Source organism: Aphelocoma coerulescens, chromosome 10, assembly GCF_041296385.1.
Source record: "Aphelocoma coerulescens isolate FSJ_1873_10779 chromosome 10, UR_Acoe_1.0, whole genome shotgun sequence".
NCBI classification, from domain to species: Eukaryota; Metazoa; Chordata; class Aves; order Passeriformes; family Corvidae; genus Aphelocoma; species Aphelocoma coerulescens.
The window spans coordinates 185,046-205,609 of NC_091024.1; the positions used below are offsets into that span (position 1 = coordinate 185,046).

General features: G+C 38.8%; 1 protein-coding gene across 1 annotated transcript in view; it reads left to right on the forward strand.

Annotated features, from left to right (window-relative positions):
* The window catches only part of RAB27A (RAB27A, member RAS oncogene family), a 31,097-nt gene extending 11,048 nt beyond the window's left edge, over positions 1 to 20,049 (forward strand). Inside the window, exons 3-7 of the mRNA XM_069025682.1 lie at positions 12,122 to 12,295; positions 13,856 to 13,941; positions 14,572 to 14,675; positions 15,378 to 15,501; positions 17,698 to 20,049. Of these exons, the coding sequence (XP_068881783.1) occupies positions 12,143 to 12,295; positions 13,856 to 13,941; positions 14,572 to 14,675; positions 15,378 to 15,501; positions 17,698 to 17,896 (666 nt within the window). The 5' untranslated portion in view covers positions 12,122 to 12,142 and the 3' untranslated portion in view covers positions 17,897 to 20,049. The remainder of the gene's footprint in view (positions 1 to 12,121; positions 12,296 to 13,855; positions 13,942 to 14,571; positions 14,676 to 15,377; positions 15,502 to 17,697) is intronic.
* The last annotated feature ends 515 nt before the right edge of the window (positions 20,050 to 20,564 follow it).

A 20,564-nucleotide genomic window follows, 5' to 3' on the forward strand; every position in this document is an offset into this window, starting at 1 on the left:
GAATGACTGCAGTGACCAGTGTCCAGATCCAGTAGCCATAAGGTGCCCGTTCTGGTCCCAAGTCATCAGCTTGCATTTTCTTCTGTGTTAAGTCAAGCTTGTTCTGCAGTTGGAAGGAGGAGTTGGACCCCTGATAGTAAAGTGGGCTGTGCAAATAAGGTTCAGAATGCTGAACAAAGTAACTCAGTATTTTTAAATGTTGCAGTGCTTGAACTTTCTTCCCCTCTATTTCTTCATGTGTTCCCGTTAGCATTTAAAGATAAACTACACTGAATAAAGTAGTCCTTTAGAATAGTGAGGTTTTTAACTGCATTGTGCACCAACATGTTTGTTACTGTGTTCGCTAAAGGGATGATAAAAGGAATGAAAATGGTGTGCTGCACAGTCTGTTATTTTTAATTATCAAAAGAAATTGAATAGCAAGGAACTCTGAGCTCATCTAGTTCACATTCCTTGTTCAATCATATAGTAATGACTTGAATCTTTAATTATGGTAAAAGCAATATGAAAATGGGCTGTTATTACTGTGTTTTGTATCTCCTTTGGAAGAAACTCAGAATATATGGCTGACACATCTGACTGAGTCATGCCATGCCACCCCAAGCACGCTTTTGTAATTGGGCATCCTTTCTAGCCACGTGTTTGCCAGCATTTTTTTAATCATGGATCAAAAGTCCAGTTTTTGTAGACTGTAAATAACCAAGGAGGAGTTGTTCAGAGAACAGAAAACAGTATTCTCCTCCACCCCTGTGGGAAGGTCATGAGGCTTTCCCAGGGTTTTATTTGATGTCTAGCCTAGAATGTTTTAAGATGATTTTTCTCCTCCAGGTCATCACCAGCTGACTTGTGTTTATGAGAGAGAAGTGAGAAATTCATAAATGTAGATCAACAAGTCTCTTTTCTTGCTGTTCCCTTATAGACATCCCCAGTGTATTAAAAGTTTATATAAAATAACTGGGGAAAAGGGTTTTGTAAACATTGATGCTTGGCTTACTGTTTTTGTTTTTCCTGTGGTGTGTGGACGGATTGGTTGTTGTAGCTGCTTCACTGTAATTTACTGTTATATAATAATTTCATTTATTGCATTACATGTGCATTTTGAATGTTTGTTACAGAAACTATTTCTAGCACATTTTAGTGCAGTGATTTCTAATAGCCTGAGTTATCTGATGATTAAATTTTGATAATATTGGGATTCTTTTGTACACTACAAAACAATATGCTAGCATTTGGTGCTGCCACCCTTTCCCTCACCATACTCCCATTGAATTTCAGTATATTTGCGTGTTTCCAGCATGTCTTTCATTTACAACAGCATCTTAAACCAAATATCCTTGGTAATTAAACCTGGTAAAGACACACTGGGAGTCTAATTCAGCTGGGCTTCTTTAAGCATTTCACTAACAATGGCATTAAAGAGAAATTGTAATTTTTTTCTTAAGGAAAAAAAACTAGAAAAAAAGACCAACAAAAATTCTGAAACTGTAGAAAACTTAGAATGACCTCAAAAAATCTTAAAACCAGTTAATGGAAAAAGATCTGGAAGGTACCCTAGTAGAAGAAGAGAAATAAGCTCTAGACAATGGGAAGGAGAAAAAGGAGTAACTTTTATTAGGTCTAAAATGTTTTACTTCGTAACTAGGAAACGGTGTAGTTCCTGCTTCTGAATTTTGTTTAAACACTGTGTCATAGGGATACAATTTCTTTTTAAAAAATCAGTTTTGATACATTGTGATGCACCTGTTGGTATAAACAGAAGAACTGGGATCTTGGTGAGGAAATTCTCTGGGAGTGAGTGGGTTAGTTAGCATAGCTCCTTTACAGGCACTGCAGCTGTACTGATCAGTGCTAACTGAGATTTTCTTTTTTCACATACTTAATTTGTTTTATTGCAATCTCATTACTGGATTCTTAGTTCCTTCTATAGTAAATCACATGCATCGATTTAAAATCAAACCAAATGCTGCAAGCCAAAGCCAGTCTTTTAGTAGATGATGAAACACCAGCACCTACTTTAATGAGTCTTTTCATACAGAAACTCTTGGGGGGGCAATACCATTACATACATCTGTTTCTTGTGACTTATGCTCAGAAGGGTATAGCTGAATAGATTCTTTCATATTGCTTACCCATTATATTCCATTCTTCATTTCAGAGGTTTGATGCCTTTCTCAATTATGGTGTAGAATTGTTCCATGAAATTGGTTTGCCAGTTTGTGTGAGATTTTTGAGTTCTTCATGAGCAGGCAATGTTTCTATTTGGTGTTAAGCCAAGACAGCAGAGTCTGTATGCACTGTGGTGTGATAACTGCATATGTGTTGCCCTGACACAGTTTTTGACAGGAAACTTGCACTGCTTGGGTCAATTAGAGCATTCTGACTGGCAATTTATTTTTATAGAAAAGTTTTGTGTATTTTTTCTGGAACTTGGGTTATAGAGGTGGTTGTTCCTTAAACTCACTGCTGCTAAGCCGTTTACTAGCTATAAACAGAACCATTCTGAATTTTAATTGAAGACTTCTGAGGGCAGAGGTAGGGAATTGCCTGTTACTGTAGGTCAGCTCAAGTGAAATTGAGGATGCTTTGTGTGCATGAAATGTTATGAAAGAATTCTTTAGGAAGGCATCTGCAGTAGGAAAAGCTAGCAACAGCTGCCAGGTTTCAGTTGGGGTTTTACTCTACAGCCATCTTGGGGCCCTGCCTCTGTCTGGGAATAACTAAAAAGAAAGGTATGGGCAAACTGTGGCATTACACTTGTGCTGCTTTTTGCTTTCCTTGCTCATATATTCCTACATAATACCGATTAGAAATTCTGGTTTGCTGCGCTGTTTATCTCAGAAGTCTTTGCTGTGTATCAGGATTTAACTATAATTCATGCTGTAATGTGGGATTGTGATCTGAGCAGTGAGATAAATATTGTTGGCAACTCAGGCTGAAAAACAGCAGGCTTTTTGAATGGAAGCTTTGTGTTGAGCAGTTCAGCCTGCTTAATCAGTGCTTCTTTTGAATTATGCCTTCCCTGAGGCTCTAGAAAGCTGTGCTAGGATACGAATTGAAACCAACATTTTGCCAAAGCACTGTCTGAGTATTTTGGCAGACTGCAGGGCCTCAATAGGAGGCTTGGGCAGTGTTAATTTGTGCTGCAGTTCCAGAGCTGTTCAAATGGAGGATAGGGTGGAAGTAGGGGCTTGGCTTTCAATTCTTGAAAGAAAACCCCACTCAAAAACCATCATTTAACTTTGCTTTGTTAGAAGAGTTTGAGTGATACTTTTGAGACACAAGCATGCTCCAAGGTGGCTGTGTCTTGCTGTCACACGAAGATTTCCGTGAAGATTTCTGTTTTACTGTCGCACGTTAGTAACTTCCTAAAGAGAACAGGTTGTGGCCTATTGTATACAGCCTATTTCAGGTAGACGTGGTGTTAAGTTATGGCCAGAGTATTCTCAGCAAGTTATTTCTAACCTTTGCATCTATAAAACATACGTCACATATGCTCACTATCTCCAAACATGCTTATTAAACAAGTCCTGCTCAGTACTGGTTGAAAATCTCTCTCTCAGACAGTACTGGCTGAAAAATCTCTTTCTCAGACTGTAGCTATTACAGACTCTGAAATGAAAGGCTCAGTTTCTTTTTGAAACCTCTCAGGAGCAGATTATTCACAGCTGACACCCACCTCTCAAACTCCTGAGTGTCCTGCTCAAGTGTCTTGCTGCCAGCCTGCACTGCTCTGACTGGCTTCCCATGGCAGCACAATGTCAGGTAGGTCCAGTGAGCTCTGCACCTGCAAGGGTGCTTCTGTCAAGACTGTATGGTATTTAAAAGTTTGGGGGAAGTGAGTGCTAGCTGTGAGTCTCAGTTTTATCCATCTAGATCCATCCTTCCATCTCTGTCTATTTGTACCACTTCCTTGCTTAGCATCTCTGACTGTCCCGGGATGCTGGATTTGAGGAATAGAAGAAATAACCTTTTCTAGTTACTGGACAGGGTTCTAAATGACAGTTTCCCTTGCTTTCCCAAAGATAACTACAAACTTATTTTGTCCTTTTTTGCTAGATTCATTTAAGAAATCCCTCTGATTAAACATTTTCACAAGTAACTTTTTATGACTCCTTATGTCATGCCTGATATCCATAGATAGTAGAGTTTTTCAGCTCACTAGAAATGAATATGGCTTAGTTGTTCAGTCAGTAGCTTTGATAACCAGTGAATTTTCTGGGGAACAGGATGTTTTCACTGGTTGCTGGAACTATGATCTGACACATTAGTCCTGCTCCAAAAGGCCAGGATGCCTTGTGATTAGCTGCTTTCAAAAAAAATTCTGATGGAGTTAAAATTTTTTGATATTTCAATGGCACCTAAATAATGAGAAAGCATTTAACTTCCTAAGAAATAACTAGAAGAACAGAATGTTAGAAATCCTCTATACTGTGACCCCTGTTAGTTTTGTTGTAGTTAGGCCAGATCTCAATTTTACAGAAAAGCCATAATGCTAAAGAATGGCAGTGGCTGCTGAAAAAAAAGGTAACTTTTGTTGTATCTTCCAATCAACAACCAGATTAGCAAGGAAAAGTGTTTACCCCCTACAAAAAAAAACCCAAAAAACAACAACAAAAAAAACCACAACAACCCATGTATTTTCCAATTCAAATAATGAAAAGGTGGATTAAATTCTGCCCTGCTGTTCTTTCCTGCCTCACCCCTTTGTATGCTTGCCCACATCATGTTAGATAAAAGACGTAGCTTTATAGTCTGTATCACATTTATGTGGTCTTCACTGTTATCTAACAATGATTAGGAGGTATCTTCAGGTGTCTGGTAGCTGACCTTTTCCATTGACTTATAACTGACCTAATCAGGATAATTTATTTTGCCAGATTATTCCTCTCTAATGCAGGATGTATCTGGTATCCTTCATAAGCTTGGAAGTGTGACCTCTTGGAGAATTATTTTCTGTGTTCCAGGTATCTGGCCTATGAAATAAGGTAGAAGGTAGCTGAGAACTTTCCTCTTCTGAAAGAGAAATATATCTATATCCATATTGTTATATTTTTTCTAAAGAAGTTGCAGATATTTTCCTCTGGCCATTTACAGTGTGTGCTTTAATGGGCTTAAACAAAGAACCTGGCCTGATTAATATGTATTGCAGCCTACTGAATCACCCATATAGGCAGAGCATAACTTACACTTTCTTTAGCATGAATACGTGCACTTGTTTTCCTTGAGATGCCATTTCATTCATATTCTACCTGCACATATGAAACTGCTTCCTTTTTCAGTTTTCAGATTTTTAACTTTTTTTTTTTTTAAATTATTCCTCTTATTATGCATTTTCATGTGTTTGCTTATCTGCTGGAGATTTTTATCTCCTGGAAAACCAAACCCTTCCTTAAAGAAATACTCAATTCTTATTATCCTATGTGATTCTTATTATCTTCTCCTTTACCCTTCAGTGGCTATTTCTGGGGACAGAAATAGAAGTGTGCTCTTTTTTCTCGCCCTTCTGAATTTTGAAAGTGTTGCTGAATGAGAGAGTGGTCAAACTCCTGGATATTTCCCATCTGTGAATATAACCAACTCTGTGGGTGAAATCCTTGTGGCTCCTGTTTTTCTGAAACAGTTGGAAAATGTGTATATCTGTGTAGGACTGTCATTCATAATTCCTTGATCCTGGGAAGAGTAGGTACAGTACAGTGATGTGTTCCAGATGTTAAGGTTAGGCTGCGAGGAAGGAGGTGGGTCCCGAAGTGGTCAGAATTGTCATGTTAGGGAGGATGCTCTGCATTTCCTATGTATAAGTTAGTGAAAAAGCATGGCAGTTAACTTGGAAGCCACTGTGTCTTAATGTATTTATTAGAGGAAGAGGGGAATGGTTGAAGATGGAGTAAGTAGTATGGAACTGCTTAAAGGAATTAAAAATGCTTGCTTTATTTTCCCCAGTTTACTCTGGAGTTTATTCACTTTATACCGATGTTTGCTTCACTGCTCTAACTTGAAAGCAGCTTCTGATGAGAGTGCAAAGAGGTAACTTGAGAGTCAAAAGCTCTTGTTCCCAGGAGAGTGACAGGTCCTCTGAGAGAGTTCAACTGTTTTTATCACATAGCGTTGCAAATCTCTATTTATCTACAGTATTTCCTTACCATGGAGCATGAAAATGTTAGGAACCGATGAGGGGATAGAGATGGTGCTGTGCTTTTTGCACAGAAATTGACACTGCACAAAAATCCTCCCCTATGGGGACTACTGGACAACCATCTCCAACATTCCTGCTTTTATTCTTCATTTTTTTCCAGTTCCATTCTGCCTTTCATTCATTTATGTAACTGAGACAACCTTTGAAATTCAGCTGCCTATTTGTTGGTGATGCTGAAATGCAAAAGCAGTTGCAAAACTAACTGTTGTTTCATTTCCTAGCTTCTCCATTCCTAGTTTCTCCTGGTTTTCTGGAAACAAAGTCCAGAATCTGCTGCTCCCTTGCCTGGCCTGTTGTGCAAGGTTCTCACCACATCTACAGGCCTGTTGCTTCCCTTTTGTGCCCCCTTTCTGGGTGGGATTATAATTTTGTGCCTGGCATCTCCCATTATAGCTTATTCTCACAGTGCTTTGTGTGCCCATCAGTTCATGCTCTCAAAATGCTGCAGTTGTAGCGATACTGAAAAATGGTTGTAGAGCACCTTCAGCCAAATGAAAGTGACATCAGTGGAGGCTAAAGCCTCCCAGCCTGTGTTTTTGTACCTAATTTTGCAGATTCTTCTATATCTTGAGCACCCTTAAAGTTAGTTAGATCTTTCCAAGAAAGAGGCACTCCTTAGACATTGACCCTGCTTCCTTAAAATTTCTCTGCAGCTGAAACTAAAAACATCATAACAGTAAAATGTCAGGTAAAGCAATTGAAAGTAACCAAGGGGTATTTTCTTTCTTCTTATTCATGCTACAGAAAAGCCCCAGCAGTCACAGAAAGTGTCATTTTGGCCAAAACTAAAGCAAGCCGGGTCATATATTTCCCTAAGAAAAACAATAGTGCAGCTCAGAACATTTTGGTGAAGTGCTTATTCATTAGTTCTCTTCCCCCAATGCAGCAGTTACTTGAGTTTATGAAATATAAATGATATGTTTGTTACATTTGTGAGGATCTGGCAGCTTTTAGCACAGCACTTCTAATAAAGTGCTGACTAAGCAGGAACATTATTTAAGTCTCTGTCACTTGTTTGGACAGAGCTGACACGTGTCTGATTGACCAGTTCTTCAAGCATTCAGGTGCTGCTGGAGCCTCAGAGCAGGGTGAGGCCATTCACTGTGCTCTGCCCACACCGAGCAGGAATGTGGTTATTGCCTTGCTGTAGTGTGGTGGCAATGCTGGTGTGACAGGATTACTGAGCTTATTCCTCTGCAGATCACTTTCTCAGTTTTTCTGCTGGAACAGATGGAGTGGCACATAAAACACTCTTGAAGCTTAAGTTTGTGTAGTGCCTGGGTGAAAAAAAATTTTAGTATGAACTGATGTGCACTTGCAGAATGATCAAATCTGTGCAAATGCGTTATTGCCCACTGAGAGACCTGCAGTATCTTCTTTTTCTGTATGTGGGGGATTAGGACTCATTTTCCCCCGATGCCCATGTCAACTCTAATCACAAGCATGCAGCCTCAACAGAAAGGGAACAGTTTACATTAAAGACTGCTGTATTCTCCTCAAACCTGAGGTAAAGGATGTAAAGCTATGAATGGAACTGAACAGCTGTGATCCATATACTCCATCATTAATGCATATTTGAATGAAAACCTCTGTTAGGAACAATTGAATTGTTTTAAGGTGTATGGGTGATTTTGCAGCAACTTTACATCTGCTCCAAGGTAGGTCTTGCACAAATCTCTTTAAAATGCTGTTTTCCTCTAGGAATAAAAGGGACATGTGAGCTGTATAATTGCTTGCCAGCCATGCAGTGAGGCAGCACCCTCCTTAGACACAGATGTGGGCACACCTCTTTATCTCTGAGCACCCATCAACGTGGATGCAAACAGGTGACACGTAAGCCTCTTGGCTGTGTGCTGAGGAGGTGGTGCTGGAAAAGTACTCCTACTGGAAGTACTATCTCCAGTGTGCCCTAGCTATTTATTTTGCAGAGTCTGGGGTAAGTGGTATACCTTACTTTAAACTGGTGTGCTTGAGGACTGTCTGATTAGGGGCATGTTCAGATTTCCTGAATTTTACACTGTGTGTATGTATACATGTTTTTATTTGCAGATCAATGCTTTTGTTTTTTTGGCTTGAGTTTTTATTTATTCATCTCTGTTGCCTTCTTCCTTTATCCTTCTCTCCATCAGTAGCAGCACAGGATTTGCATGTTTTGTGTAGGGCCAGTTCAGGAAGCATATTCCCTATTCCCATACTACATGGGGGAAATCCTGCATGCCAAGCCAATTTCCTTAATTTATACAGGAGCAAATCTGCCATAGTCTGGAATGTTTTGTCACACAATAGTGCTGTGATATTTGTGTCCCAGAGGCAAAAATATGAACCTGTTAACATTGATGTCTGTAATGTGAAAGTACCTCAGACTAGGAAATGCAGGGAACAAGAGGAGCACTTGATTTGCAGAGACTCCCTTCTTGACAAGGCACGATCTCTGTGTGTGTGCGTGTGTGTGTGTGTGTGTGTGTGTGTGTGGAGACTCCAGAGCAGCAGCTGTACAAGCACAGCTCAAATGATGGCTGTGGGGGTCCTGTTAGCCATCGAAGAGGCCACTGGAGCTTTTCCAGCACTTGCTCATGGCTCCTGTCCATCTGCATACCAGGCAAAGTGCAAAGCCAGAGTTGAATGGGATTTCAGGAGGGATTTACAACAGGCAAAACTGTGGAGGGCTTGATGTGGAGATCAAAACTGCATCCATCAGTGAATTTTTTTTAAACCAAGGAGTTCTTACTCTTAGAAGCAAGATTTGGGAATGATTTACTTTTGGTGACCTGGTGAATTCTAATTGTATAATTAATTTTCTCTGAATCTTCCTTTTCTACCTCCTACTCTCCTAATATACAAGGTATAGAAATGTGGAAGGAAAGACTGGAAAGTATGAAGCTCTAAAGCCTAATTAAAAAAAAAGCAAAATTGGAAGGAAAAAAACGGGATGGGGTTTTAGTAACAGGGCCATGATTTTTAAAAATTAAGCGGCAGTTTTTGCTTGAATATACTTTGCAACAAATATATTTTTATTTCTGTTATGTGAAGCTGGATGTGTCTGGACACTAGGACTGCAGATCTCAGAAGTGGAGGGTGGAGATCACTTTTTAAATATTTGTACAGGGAGGAGGACAAAGCTTGAAACTGCTATGAAAATAGCTCTTTACGTGTCTCCAAGGATAGGTTAACTGTGCAGGGTTTCACAAGAACCACTCCCTCGAGATATTTGAATAATAGATTGACATTATGGGGTGCAGTGAGGGGTGTGTGCATTTCAAAACCGAAGGAGAAAATTTCCTTCTCTAGTAAATCCTTTGGAAGGCATTTTTAGAAGCCCTTCCTGTGAAGGGTTCCTTGTCCTCTGTCAGTCCTTTGGAAATTGTATTTCTTACCAGCCACAGGGAGAATTGAGGTTTCAGTGGGCCAAATGATGTGGCATTTTTGTCCCGACAGACACTCTACAAATCAGATATAACACTAGGAATACCTTTAGGTTTTACTTCCCCGAGGCCTAATCTTGACCTTTCTGTTTTGGCCAGAGCTTTCATGCAGTCCTGCCTAGTGGAAGGTGCAGCTGAACTGTTACAGTTCCCTACAGCTCCATGGAAGAGCTGCAATGCCCTTCCTTCCTCTGTGTGGTCTTGCACAGGGTGCATGATAAATCAGCAGTGATTAGGTGCACCATCATTTGTACTTGTTATTAAAAGTATGTTCTATACAACTATAGCGACCCAACAGAAAACCAACAAGACAAGGCAAATACCTCTGTGCGGGTGGGACAGCATAGTAAAAGGTGTGAAGTAAGCTTGTCTTTGTGTAATATACTGGCCCTAAGATTTACATCTAAGTCTTTTAAAGCAACAATTAATTTTGGGATATTGGGACTGAAAGAACATGTGCTTGAGTAGAGGATGAGCTTACACAGCTCTTTGCCCCTGGGGAGCATCTGAGGGCAAAGGAAACACCATGTATGAGATGGAAGTCTAAATCAAATGCAGTCTTTAGAAAAATCCAGCTCTGTTTTTTAAAATATTTTTCCCTTTCTTCTGGTACATTTCAATGGAAAGACTTTGTAGAGCTACAAGGTAGATGATCTGGTTTTACTTTTTTTTCCTTCCCCAAAAGGGGAGAGGATTTAAAAAATGAAACCCCCCCCCCCAAATTCTTTTTGCTGATACATGTGAATGTGTCTAACGGATCAGAGTTCTTAGTTTCTTCTGAAAATGTTCTTATGTCAATGTTTGGGCTTCCTGTTGAATATGCTGCTCCTTCAGACCTGCATGGTGGATGCAGTCCTGCAGTTGTGGTGCAATTTTGTAATAAGCTCACTGATAACTCTTGCTGCAGGGTTCTCCCTTTCAGTCTTCTACTCTCCTGCAAAACTTTGGTTAGAACACAACAGTAGGAAGTAAATTAGCTGGCTGTGGTGTAGTAGTGAGTGTGAACTCTGTCACCTAAACCCCCTTTCCTGTGAGCTTTTACTGGCATTGATGGCATAATGTGAAATATGCCTTGGCTGGGAAAGGGAGACTTCAACACTTTTCAAAAAGGAAAAAAAAAGTGTCAGCTGCTTTCCACTGACTCTTCAGCTGGAGAGTATCTGGGGTAAATCTGACCAGTGTCTGCTTTTTAGTAAGCCACTTATGGCCACATCAACTAGTCACAGTTCTGACTTGTAACCAAGAGCAGGACAAAGGTGAAGCTTTAAAGATAGTTACGGTTTTAGCTGAATGGTGGCAATTGATGCCCACACACTGGAAATACAGTTTGTTCCAGACCTCAAGTTGTGAGTTGATATTCAAGAAATGAATTGGTGTTTTGCCATTGATGCAAACTACTGCAGTGTTGGACTTGAAATTAGTAACTTTATCTAGTTCAAGCTACAAGTAGTTCCAAAAATACTTACAGTTGAAACAGCAGATTTTACTCTTTTAAAATTTTATTTCATAATCTGATTTTTTTTGTGGTTTTGGCATCTGTTTCTGTCCTTCAGAAGAGGCAATTTTATTCCAGTTTTCTGTTGCTTTTAGAGTGGTTATTTTAGGCTTATCTTTTCATGTTCATGTCTTTGAACACAGCATAAGGCAGCTCTCTACTGTTTGTTTTGGGGGAGGAGAGGCTCAGTAGCTACTCAGCGGGAAAGTGCTGGTGCATTAACACCAGCTTTTCTAGTACATGTGAAATTTGCCAGTGATTTTTGTTATGCGTTTTAGCTGTTCCTGCACTTAGATCAGACTATAGAGAATATGATTATTTTTAAAAAAATAGAGGGAAATTTCTTAAATGTGTATAAGCCATGGAAAAAATGTGTGTGTGTGTTTAATGTCAATTCAGGATCAAGATTTAGTTTGGATGGTGAACAAGCCTTACAATAAAAACTTTAAAAACTGAAAATTGTTCCTCAAAGCAAAAAACCCAGCACCAAGAAAAAGCTTTTTCAAGGCTGAAAAATAGCTATTAATAGAAAATTATTGTAATTTTTGTTTAAATATAGTGGACAGTCTGGAAAAAAAAAAATCACGTTTTTTCATATGTTACTAATGCCATAATGAATGTGTGGCCAGTATTGCATTGCTAGTACAATTATGTAGCTTTTGCAAGCTTCCATATGGATTAAAAACAGTTCTGCAGTTCATGTTCCAGATATCTTGAATACTTTGACCTTGATTTTCAGTCTTGCCTGACAAAGTTAAAATTGTGTTGCCTTCCCTTTCCAGTAAGAGGAATGTAATAAAACTAAAGATGCCCTTTTCCAGTCACAGCTGAATTTGCTATTGGTAATTTGTGTAATTGAGAGTTTAAAGTGAAGTCGGTGTAAAGGAGCACAGAACTGGCCCCACCACTCACTGCTATGTAGTTCAGGTAGTGATTTGTATTTTAAACGTTTGTCAGAGGTAGTCCTGGCAGACATCTTGACTGACTATTCCTTTTTGCTTTGCTTTTCAGGGTGCCTCCTGAATTCTCACTATGTCTGATGGGGACTACGATTACCTCATAAAGTTCCTAGCACTCGGTGATTCTGGAGTAGGAAAGACCAGCCTTCTTTACCAGTATACAGATGGCAAATTTAATTCCAAATTCATCACAACGGTGGGCATTGACTTTCGGGAAAAGAGAGTGGTGAGTTCATATAAAGAGTGTGCTACTTGAAAATGGTGTCTATCTCTGTGTAGGCCAGCAGTCAGTGTTACTGTGTGCTTAATTTTGTGATGGGAAAGGCCTCATTTGACATGGCTATTTTTGTCATTGCTGCGTACAGACCCATTTCCCCAAAAGTTAAAGAGCTGATTCTAAGAAACCACTTCTTTCTGCCCAGCAGGTGTTGATGAGTGTGTCTACTCCGTGAGTTGTGCATACAGTACCTGGAGTGGCGATTTTATTGTTGAACTCCTTTCACAAGGAAGGACTGAACCGTAGCAAAATGTTTTTGCTGGATATGAACTGAAATGGCAACTAAACAAAGATGCAGTTTTTTTAAAACATGTGGATGAAATGGTACATGCAGCTGGTCTGGCTTCCTAAGCAGTCACCACTAGCAGAGAAGAATTATGAAATATAAGGTTGCTTTTTTTCAACCCCTGAATTGTTATTAAATTAAGCAAATGTACTTTTGATATGAAGCTGAGCACTAGAGTATGATAACCAATTGGGTGCTGGTCCTTACTGCTCTGAGAAATGGAGTTGGTACAAGCTTTTTATTGCTGTGTGCAAATATTAAATGTCTTTCATTGTAGCCTGGAGATTTCTTGTGTCCAGAAATCTGGGTGGTGTAATGGGCATTGTGCAGACTGGTTTTTGGTGCATGATATGCACCACAATAGTTCAAGGACTAGATATCTTAGTTAAATGCCAAACTGGTCTCTTGAATAAGTCATTGTTCCTTTTGTGAGATTGTAAACATGGTGGTTTACTTGATCAACATAGTTGATAACTCAGAATAAGGTTTAGGTTTCAGAGCCTGAATCTTATAATACATAAACTTGCTGAATTTGTGGATGTCTAAAGATGCGTTTGTAACTCTTGTAATCTTAGGTACAATGACACTTGAAGGTAAAGAAGATGACCTAACACGAAGAAATTAATCTATTTTTATCTGATCCTTCCAAGACTAATAGATGCCCTTATTTATATTTTCATGCTGAGCAAACTCTTCAGCTTTTATTTTTATCATCCAATTTCTGCTCTATAAGCTGTTATCTGATAAGATCTACCCTCAGCAATTTTTCAGCAGTATTTTGGCAGCTAAGTAGAGGAGTCATTATCTCTGAGTATATTCTGTTTGCAAATGAGGTTCTGCTAGTACTACAAATACATTGTCAGATTGCATTGTTGCTTTCTCATATTTAATTTTGAATATGATGTAAGGTAGTAAGAAACCCAGAAAATCAAAATACTGAAATTAATCTTGTCTCATGGCTCTAATATCTGTCTGGAGTCCATAGTCTATTGGGTATTGTTTTTGCAGTTTCACTCTTACCCTTGTTTTTAAATATTTAATTGGATGCAATATTAAAATGCATCTCATACTACTTTTGTCTTACAAAGCAGAGGGTTGAGTTGTAACTGGGATCTGTGTATCAGCAGTGCTACTTTTGCTGCATTTAATGACTTTAAATGTCAGTTATTCTGTGTTCCGTAGCAGCTGGACTGGTAAGAGTCTTGCAAATTTACCTTTTACAGGTGTATAGACCCAATGGGCCAGATGGTGTTGGTGGCAGAGGGCAGAGGATCCATCTTCAGCTCTGGGACACTGCAGGGCAGGAAAGGTATGACTCAAGATGGCAACGTGAACTTACTTAAACAGTGATGGAAAGTTCCATATGAATACCCATTAAACTCTAATTTACAACTGTAGAACACAAAAACTGTAATTCTTGCTTTTTAGTATTTTTTTTTTCATAGCCAACACATATAGATACTTTTAAAGCTTTTCTTTTTAAGGTTCTCCTTAAGTTTCTGTAGATATGTTGAGGTCTTGGGAAAGTCAGACGTAAAAGCATCTCAAAGGATTCTTTTCTATTGGCCTCTCAAAAGACTAGCATTCTTGTGGTTCTTAGTTTTAAATTCAAGGACTGATGTGTATAGGGGATACATTTTTGTTCTAAGTTAGAATTTCATTATTGTTTTAATTTCTGAATCTTGATCAAGGCATGCTTTATAGTAGAAGACTGTTTAAAGCTCTCACACTCAAGTCTCCTTGACTCTTTAGGCCTTGATTAGGCCACAGTAATGTTAGCAATTTTTCTTACACAGTCCCTGCCTCAGCAAAACAACTATGAATATTTTCTTCTGGTTAATTCAGTCTTAAGTTACCTCAGTTCTTCTGTGACTGGATGCAATTATGTTTTCAAAGTAACTTGTCAGATGAGCAAATTAATTTCACTTTGCTGGTCTAGGTTTCGTAGCTTGACAACTGCTTTCTTCAGAGATGCCATGGGGTTTCTTCTACTCTTTGATCTGACAAATGAGCAAAGCTTTCTGAATGTCAGGAACTGGATAAGTATGGCTTTTTTTTTTCCTTCCTTTCTTTACGTGGGTGGAATGGCGAGTGGGGGTTATGTTTCTAAATATGGAGTCCCACTGAGAAATAGAACTTAAAATACTGGGTTTTATGGCTTTCTCAGTAAAAAAATGTAAGTGTTGTATTCATAATTGTAATAGCTGCTAGTGATGGCTTCTAGGGCTCACCTGAAATTCAGCTTTGCCTACTGAACTTGAATCTTAACCTATATAAAAGCAAGCTGAGACAATATCCTATCCCTGGCTCTGGTGCTGTTCAGTAATTTAAGTGTGTGGGAAGCCTATGTGAAAGTATTTTGACTCACCTGAAGCTTTGTCAGCAAAACTTAATGGAAGGCAAATGTTACTTGGCTGGTATATCTCAGCAAAGGTGTTCCCAAACTGCATCATCCATCTGTAGAGGGGAGCAGATCCTTTCCTGGCAGCCCACTGTAGATGCTTAGTGAGTGTAACTCCTTAAGCTGCAAATACATGAGTTTCCGTGCTAACTGTGTCAGGCTTCTGTTTCTCTGGGTTTTTCTCTGGGTGTGTGACAGTGGAAACCCACCTGTTCTCTGGCCCCTCAGTGCAACTGCAGAAGTCCTGTGAGCTAAGAGGGAACATGCTTGGTTTGTGGTAGTGTTCCAAGGGAGCTGTATGTATGGCAGTAAGTTGTGACCCCTCTTCATGTTGGTGCTGCCAGGTCAGCTACAAATGCATGCATATTGTGAAAACCCAGACATTGTGTTATGTGGAAACAAGAGTGACCTGGAAGACCAAAGGATGGTGAAGGAAGAGGAGGCTAAGGAACTTGCAGAAAAATATGGGTAAGTAACTTTCTTCCAATTGTTGCTGTGTTTAGAGCAGAATGAGAGATCTTCTGTAATGCTTTTTTTCTGTATACTGAAAGGTTATTGTGAGAATAAGCATTTTAGAATGCTTAACTGGCTGGTATGATATCTTTCTTTTCTGTCTGAGATTAATATTTTCTGCACTGCTTACAAGTAAATACTTAGTATTGCAATAATCCTGGCACTGGAGATTGGCTAGTCTTCTTTGCTTGGCAGTAAACAGAGCAAATTTTCACAAACATTCTGGAAAAGAGACAGAATTTAGCTAGAGAGGCAGGTGAATTATGGGGTCACTTCTTTGCTCTTACCTGTGCTGAGGCATCTGCACTCTCACAGGCTCCCAGCAAGTCTGAAAACTGAGCCAGACCAGTAGGAAGACAGGGCAGCCTTGCCCTTCCCCTTCCTGGTTAAGCACAGGTCATGTGTCTCTGAAAGAAGTATGTGAAATCTTTGTTCCTGTCAGATATTAATTTGTACTTCTATACTCCCTTAACTCTTTCATGGTGCTCATCTTTGAATTACATTTGCATTTCACTGAGAATCAGAAAGGCACTTCTGAAGGAAATCATCTGGTGCATTTGTGGTGTTTTTTAATTCATGTAGTGGAACAATTTTCTAGCTCATGAACTGGATTCCTTCTCAACTGAAAACTTAAAAAGTTAAATGATGTGCTCCAACCAGTAATCCACCTTCAGTCTGGATGGATAGAGTAGAGCTACTCCAAAGTAAATCCCACAAGACAGGCATAGTGTGAACACTGGCTCCTCAGTGAAACTGCCTTGTTCTGCCGGTCTTCTGCTGTGTAATGATGTTTGCTAGGCACAAATTAGCTTGCCTTGACCTTGAAAAATCATTGGAGGCAAATCAGAAAAAATCTGTCTATGAGAGAGAAATGGGTTTAGTGCAGTAATACCTTCTCACTTTTTCTGTCTCTTGTGAAAATGCTTTTTTGAAGTCCATGTCACACAGACAACAGCAAGTGCATTTGGTACTTTAACCAGCTGCTTGTGAAGGAGCAATAAGTTTTAAACAGCAGCAGGTGGCATGTGACCATATCTTAAATCTCTTTGCATGTGACTTCTGAAAATAATTTATGAAGAATTTATCTTTGTGTCTGAAAATGCGACTTAATTTAGGAATAGTGAGCTAAAAGTCAAGGTTGTGGATCACATCCTATCTGTAGGCAGTTACAAAGTTCTCTGCCCTGTAGAGGTGAGACAGGATAGCTGCTAGGAGTCACTTTCTCCTGAGGGGAGGCAAGATAAATCCTGCAGCAGTGAACAGTCTTCTGTTAACAAAAGTGTGAGATAGTGAACATCCCCTTCTGTGGAAGGGACTCGTACTGATATGTGGTGTATTTGAAACAGATTGCAAGAGACCTGCACAGAGACAGTAAGATACTTTTGGCCACTCATTAGATCTTGCAAGTTAAGTAAGAAATACTTAAAATTCTGAAGTGACAGTATCAGTTTCCTGGGCGGTAACACAAATGCAGCTGCTGCAGCATCATGCTGTGGGGAGCACAAAACCAAGACGGCCACAGCCTGTGGACCCACAGTGGAACATCCTGATCCACAACAATAAAGAAAACAAGCAATGTACGTTAGCAACCAAGGTGCCAGAAACTTTTGACAAAGAAAAAGTGGTCTGAGCACTGAGATTTCTTTTTTTATGTAAGAAAGTTTAGAGTTGTGGTGTCAATAGAAGAAAGTCACCTTCTGTAGTGATAAGAGTACCACACTGTGAGTATTTACTGCCTTGCCTGCAGAGAAATGCAGCATTCCTTCTCTTGCAATTACTTTGTCCTTGTGTGCACAAGTGTTCTCCTTACTGATTTCTATTCACATGAGCTCTGGACTAACTGCATCTCTTGCATGGAACGGAGTTTAAAAAAACAAAGCTCAGGAGCACAACACTGGGAACTCATACTGACAAGTGCCTCTGTAAATTGTGGACTCCTTTAACACTTGCCCTTCTGCCCTACCTTCAGTCAGCCTCTTCATTAATTTCTTTTGCATTTCAGACCACTGAGCACTCAGTGTCTCTCTTCTCTGGAGTAGCAGTGACAGTCTTAGTGTGATTTCTAAGTATGTGGCAGTAATCCTGCATTGTTTTTTTTCTCCCATGAGTGACAACTGTGCGATGTAAGTTTATATTTTTTGTCTTCTGCAGAATACCGTATTTTGAAACCAGTGCAGCAAATGGGAGTAATGTAAGCAAAGCCATTGAAACTCTGCTTGACCTCATTATGAAGCGCATGGAACGATGTGTGGATAAATCCTGGATCCCTGAAGGGGTGGTGCGCTCCAATGGGCACAGCTCTACAGAACAACTGAATGAGGAGCAAGAAAAAGGCAGATGTGGCTGTTAGCCCAGTTACAATTAAGTTTAATGTGTATGATACAGTACAGTCGCAGCTTACCTGTTTAACTTCGGGATGAATCACTTTGTGTAGTTATTTAATGAGCTATATTCTTGATACTAATTTTTATTTGCTTCCTCTCAAACAATATTGACCTTCACTTGCAAGGTATGCAGTTTATTAGTGGTGGGACAGAAGTTTAATTTGGTTTAGCACTGGATGTTCCTCTAATTCTCTCCTTGGGAAGAAAGGAGAGGAAAGGAATTTTCATTACCAAATTCAGAAACATATCTCTATGGGCAGCCAGAAAGGGTAGGCTTCTGAATTGAAGGGTTTTCAATTGCACTTGGAAGTCTCCGTTAACTACACAGAGTAGGCATTTAGATTAGATATTGTGACAGCTCTTGGTGTCTCCTAACAGCAAGATTACCAACTTGGTTCTTGGTTTTAAACAGAAATATTTAATCATTTCACCAATTAATAACAATCTTAAAGAGCACATCCTGTGTTTTCTACAAAAGCCTGTGGGTAGCTTTTCCTTACTCTCCTAAACCATCTCCCAAACCATCAGAAAACCAAAGGGAAGCTATTCAGTACGGAATAAAAAGCTCCAGAGAAGCACAGGGGTGTGTACACAGAGCACTTGGGGCATGTCATGTAATTGAACATGTAAACTACAACTGTACTATATCAAATATATCCAGTGCAGCTGATGAGACCTCCTGACATTTGAATTTCTAGAACATGCATATACATAAATTTATATGTAAATGGCATAACTGTGCATCTGTTATGTTTCTTTTATGTTCCTACTCATGTTTTAACAGGAATGTAGGGCAACCTAGATGTCAGCAAAATTTCATCAGAGTTGGTGCTTTGCACTGAATTTGTTCTACCAAACACAGATTGAGAATATTTCTTCAAATTTGGATTGAGAAAAATGAATTATTGTTGTCTTCTGGTGAGATGCAGCTAAGATACTAGTCCTGCAATCAGTATTTCTATGAATTTATAATGCTCATTTTGTTTTGCCAACCTTTGTGTCCTGTACGTCTTGGTTATCATATAGTCATTTATGGCTTGCTCATTTCCTTTAAGATTGTATTTTAAAAAGTATAGAGTTACTTTTCTTCCCCCTCCTCTCCCCCAAAGAATCACATAAATGTAATTTTTGGTTTCAGTGGATCATGCTACTCTAACCATTTTTATTTATTCATATGACCTAGGAAACAATCAGTATTTTTGGGGGTTTTGCCCAGACTGATTTATAAGATGTGCCTACCAAATTGTTTTCTACTCTGGCAGAGGTTGTATAATGTAAGGTATTGCCAATTAAAGTCATAAAATGCCAAATTGAGTCTTGTTACAGACCTTCCACAGCAGCTTGTTTACAGAACGCCAAAGCTATTGCTTCTTTAGAAATTATGTATTTATTTATTTAAATATTCTAACTACTGCAATTTCAGGCAAGTATTGATACCAATTATGAACATGAATTGCAGCATAACAAATTTTTTGAAGGAAGGACCAAAAATGTTTCTAGAATAGAATCTAAGAACAAAAATATTGATGTAGCTTCTGGTTATATTAATTAATCCAAGAATAAGTGTTAAAATTTGGTTCTTAAAATATTTTACCACAGTAATGCATTGTTCTTTAACAAACACCATGTGTAAATATTAGATTTTTATCACAGCCTACACAGAATATTTTTAAAGTGCAATATAATTTGACTGCTCTGGGGCTAGGACAGAAATAAAAGCAATTTATATGAGTATGGGGTGTTGGTTTTTTCTACTCCACTTCTAAAATGCTTGTAGACCGAACTTACTGTAGTTTAATTCAGAGTGCCTTTTGAAGTTACCATCACATCTCTGACCAGTAGAGTAAGAAGCTGTACTGTAAGACACAATACATTTCAATGTACTTCAGTGTCTGAATTTTTTTTAATGTAACCCTTTGCTTTTCAGAGGGTTGCAGTGGAACTTTGTCATGCATTAACTTAAAATGGGAGTTTTCATGCTTATAGCTCCATTCAGTTCCTGAAAACTTTAAGGATTATTGCAACCAGCTGTTGAGCTGACTACTGAAATAGTGTAAAAATATTTCCTTTTGAATACTTATGTTTAAATTGGATATTAAATATTAAATACTGAAACTGCCATGTTTGTCATGCCTATTATTTGTAACTATTTACAAAGAGGATCTGCATAAAATTGCTTTGATGTCAGCCTTTGAAATGTGCCATAGGATTTATCTGTTTTAATTATTGTGTGACAAAACTTTTGTTCCCTTTTAAACTCTCATGAGAAATCACAGTTGATGGTTCTTGACAGTAAACTACACTGTTCTTACTAGACTAGTACTGGTTTTAAAAAACAAAGAAACAAGAATTCTTATGTGATGAGAAACTGTTATTTCAAGAAAAGTTGTTTCCATTCAGTGTCAGATGGAGACACTGATCTGTAATTGAACAGAGTTTTGGAAAGGATTTCCATTAAGATGGATTGTCCCAGGATTTCTTATTATAATATAAAATAGTTAAACATTCCTGATATGAACTTTGCCAGCACTGTTGAACTGAACTGTAACATTTCCTGTTGTCTCAGTTCAATGTCAGTCTGTGTCCTGCACTGTCCCTTTTTGTTGTGAGGTTTCTTTGTTCAAACGTGTCCGA